Source organism: Corvus brachyrhynchos, unplaced genomic scaffold (genome assembly GCF_000691975.1).
Source record: "Corvus brachyrhynchos isolate BGI_N302 unplaced genomic scaffold, ASM69197v1 scaffold70, whole genome shotgun sequence".
Lineage (NCBI taxonomy): Eukaryota > Metazoa > Chordata > Aves > Passeriformes > Corvidae > Corvus > Corvus brachyrhynchos.
The window spans coordinates 4,154,844-4,157,888 of record NW_008236217.1 but is presented as its reverse complement, the minus strand read 5'-3'; the positions used below and the strand labels follow the sequence as shown (position 1 = coordinate 4,157,888).

Sequence of the window (3,045 nt, the reverse complement as noted above, 5' to 3'; positions counted from 1 at the left end):
TTGCCCGGCCGCGGTTCCAAACGCGCTCAGACCCAAGCTGGCCACAGGGCGTTGGGAAACACCGCTGCCCCCTCCGCGTTTATCTTCAGCTCCCAACAATAAAACGGACATGGCAAAGGCACCAGCGCTCGATTTCCACACACAGCAGATCCAAAAGCTGATGTCTATACACTTCACAGATCTGCTGGAGTCTCATTTTAAAAAATACAATCACTGCTGCCCTTGCCAATTACAGACCAACTCTCAGTAGCCTCGTGGTTGACCCCGTCGTCCTCCTGCCACTGCCACCAGAAGCCCCTAGACCAAAGTGACCTAATTCACTCAATTCAGTTCTTCTCCACCAACCAGACCCTAAGCAATACTTAACCAAAGCTTAAGACCTGGAGAACCTAATAACTGAACTTTCACTTCATTCAAGGCAAACGACTGGAAATTTGCACAAGTTCCTAGGACTGCAAAACACAGCTTCCTTCCCAGCCAAGTTTCTAGGCAAACTAGCACTTTATCATAGATACAACTATGAAAATGAAAAATGAACACTGCTTTTTCTTATAAAAAGCATGCTTTTAAGAAAACTGGTACCTGCAACTGCACGTAAGCATTGGTTAACAGTCCTAGGCACCCAACAGACAAGCAACATTCAAAATTTTGCAATGTTTGGCCTTACACCAGCTGCTTCCACTTCCACAGCAAAGCATTACAACAGATGAAGCCCATATGTACTCAAACATAAACACTTCCAAAGCATTTTTTTGGGTTTGTTTTTTTTTTTTTTAAATAGAGCAAAACTGAGCAAAATTATCACAACTGTATGTCAGTTTGAATGATCCAACAGCAATAGGACAAAAAATTAATACTAAAATAATGATGTTTTGAAAATTTTCAAGTATACCATGTACTGTGATGCATGAATCCAGCTGTGACTTTCAGAGTTTTAGTCAGTATAACAAGCCATTACCAAAGCCAGTGCAATAAATGTATCAGTTTCACATTTAGCTGAAACCCAAGTGTCTCTTTGATCATCCCACAGGCATCTGCTGGCAACCTAAAGGGATAAAAGAGAAAAAGGTATTAGTGAACCTATATACAGCAGTTTTACTATTTATTTTTTAAAGAACACACAGCATTATCTAAATGCTAATCTAATCATATTAGGAGAGTTACAACTATTAACAAAATGCAAAAGTTGAATAAAATTAACAATTCCTATTCGATTTTAAATACATCTTCTTGCTTCACAGTAAAGCTCCCACCTCAACAGCTCCAAAAATCTCAACACCAAACCTCCAATTCTCTTTTGCATTCACTTATTACACTTTAACCTACTGTAAGAGCACCCCTTCAAAAGCAATAGAGTGTCTGTGTGAATGGACACTAGTTTTGGGAACATATACAACTAAGAAGTCACATCCCCCACTCCTCCACCTCCAGCTTACTCCAGTCTACTCGTGACCATTTATTGGGCTCTCAGCCTTTTTGTTAGAATTGCTTTCAAAACTAAACTGTGTGCATTGATTGCTGGAATAAACATATTCATTGTGAGAAAAAAGTTAGCTTGGACCACTTCACTAATCTGTTTGCACCTACAGCTCCTCAGTTAAAGCACTGCTTAAGAGGCAGCATACTGTGAGACAGCACCAGAAAAGCAGGTAGATGCAGGCACCTCACAAACTGGCTTTGGTACTGAAGCTGAACCCTCAAAAGTTGTTTCATGTAACTTACTAAACACAGGTTGGTTTCAATCAGGTTTTGAGAACTGATGATGAACACTCCAAGGTAGAAGTGTTCTTTGACACTCTGTTAGACAGATAAAAGCGTTCTGAATGCCAATGGGAGCTTGGAATACTAAATTTATATACCAAGACAGCAAAATCCGCTATCCTTTTATTTTAGGTGTTCCAAGTTCAGGTGACTGGTGTTAATTTGAAGTCCCAGGAGCATGTCTGGTGGCAGCTGCAGTTACCATCCCTTTCCTTGCCATCCTTGTGTTCCATGTCACCCCGCATTACAACTGCACAGAATTTTGCACTGCATGTGACAACCCAAATGGAGATCCAAGTACACTGGACAAAGAAAAACAAAATTCACTGAACTCAAGCGATTGTACTGGCACAGCACACAGTGGAAACAACTGTTTAACAGGGAAGTACAGTAGGTACTGTTTACCACTTATTGAATACATGAAGAAAACAGCCTTCAGAGAGTTAGGCAGTCACAGCAGCACCTTGAATTGTCACCTGGCAAACTACTACCCATGAAGAAAGTATGGAGCTTTCTTTAAAGAAAAAAGCTCCAGTACCACCTCAAACAAGTTAAGCTGCTGAATGTGAAAGAACACCTAGGAGATAACACACAGTTCTAAAAGTTGTTTCCAATTTTCAAAAGGTGTAACAAATATGTTTGCTTACAATCATTGCCTGATTTGCCTTTTCCACAATTAGCACTGATACCACATACTTATAACGGTCATAGTCCAATTCCTTCACAGCCTTTAATATTTCTTCTGAGATTGAAGCACACAAGAAGGGACTAGAAGCTCCATCGTATGTGGCTTCTTGTAGTTTATTCTATCAAAAACAATGTTGGAAGATCTTAGTTTTCATCCTAGTCGTCTTTTGCAAAAAACACCCTTTACAATTATTTTCATTAAAAGAACATGAGAAGAACTAATGAGTTGAATAGTCAGTACAGATGATCATCTCAAACAGCAAAGGATGCACTACTTTTACTCTAAAATGTTTTATCTGTTTTTTTAAAGGTGACACACATGCCCAGCCAACCTCCATTTAACAATCAGGAGTGTATTCTTCTCCATCATTTGGGCTCAGTTCACTGGAAAATAGTGCTACAAATATCTGTACCAAATATCTAAGACAAGTCTTCCAGACAGCGGAATTAAAAAGATCTGGTTATAACTGTTCAAAATACCACTAACAGCTTTGGATTATCTCAACAGATTGTTCTCTTTCATTTTTGCTTAATTTATGTATGTAGCAGTCTGACTGTCAAGGATACCAAGTAATTTTATGCAGGTCATGTGATATT

General features: G+C 39.3%; 1 protein-coding gene across 1 annotated transcript in view; it reads right to left on the bottom strand.

Moving 5' to 3' along the window:
- Positions 1 to 870: 870 nt before the first annotated feature.
- Positions 871 to 3,045, bottom strand: part of TCTE3 (t-complex-associated-testis-expressed 3) — a 2,747-nt gene continuing 572 nt past the window's right edge. Inside the window, exons 2-3 of the mRNA XM_017745641.1 lie at positions 2,409 to 2,567; positions 871 to 1,045 (exon numbers count right to left, since the gene is read on the bottom strand). Coding sequence (XP_017601130.1) covers positions 935 to 1,045; positions 2,409 to 2,567 — 270 coding nt within the window. The 3' untranslated portion in view covers positions 871 to 934. The remainder of the gene's footprint in view (positions 1,046 to 2,408; positions 2,568 to 3,045) is intronic.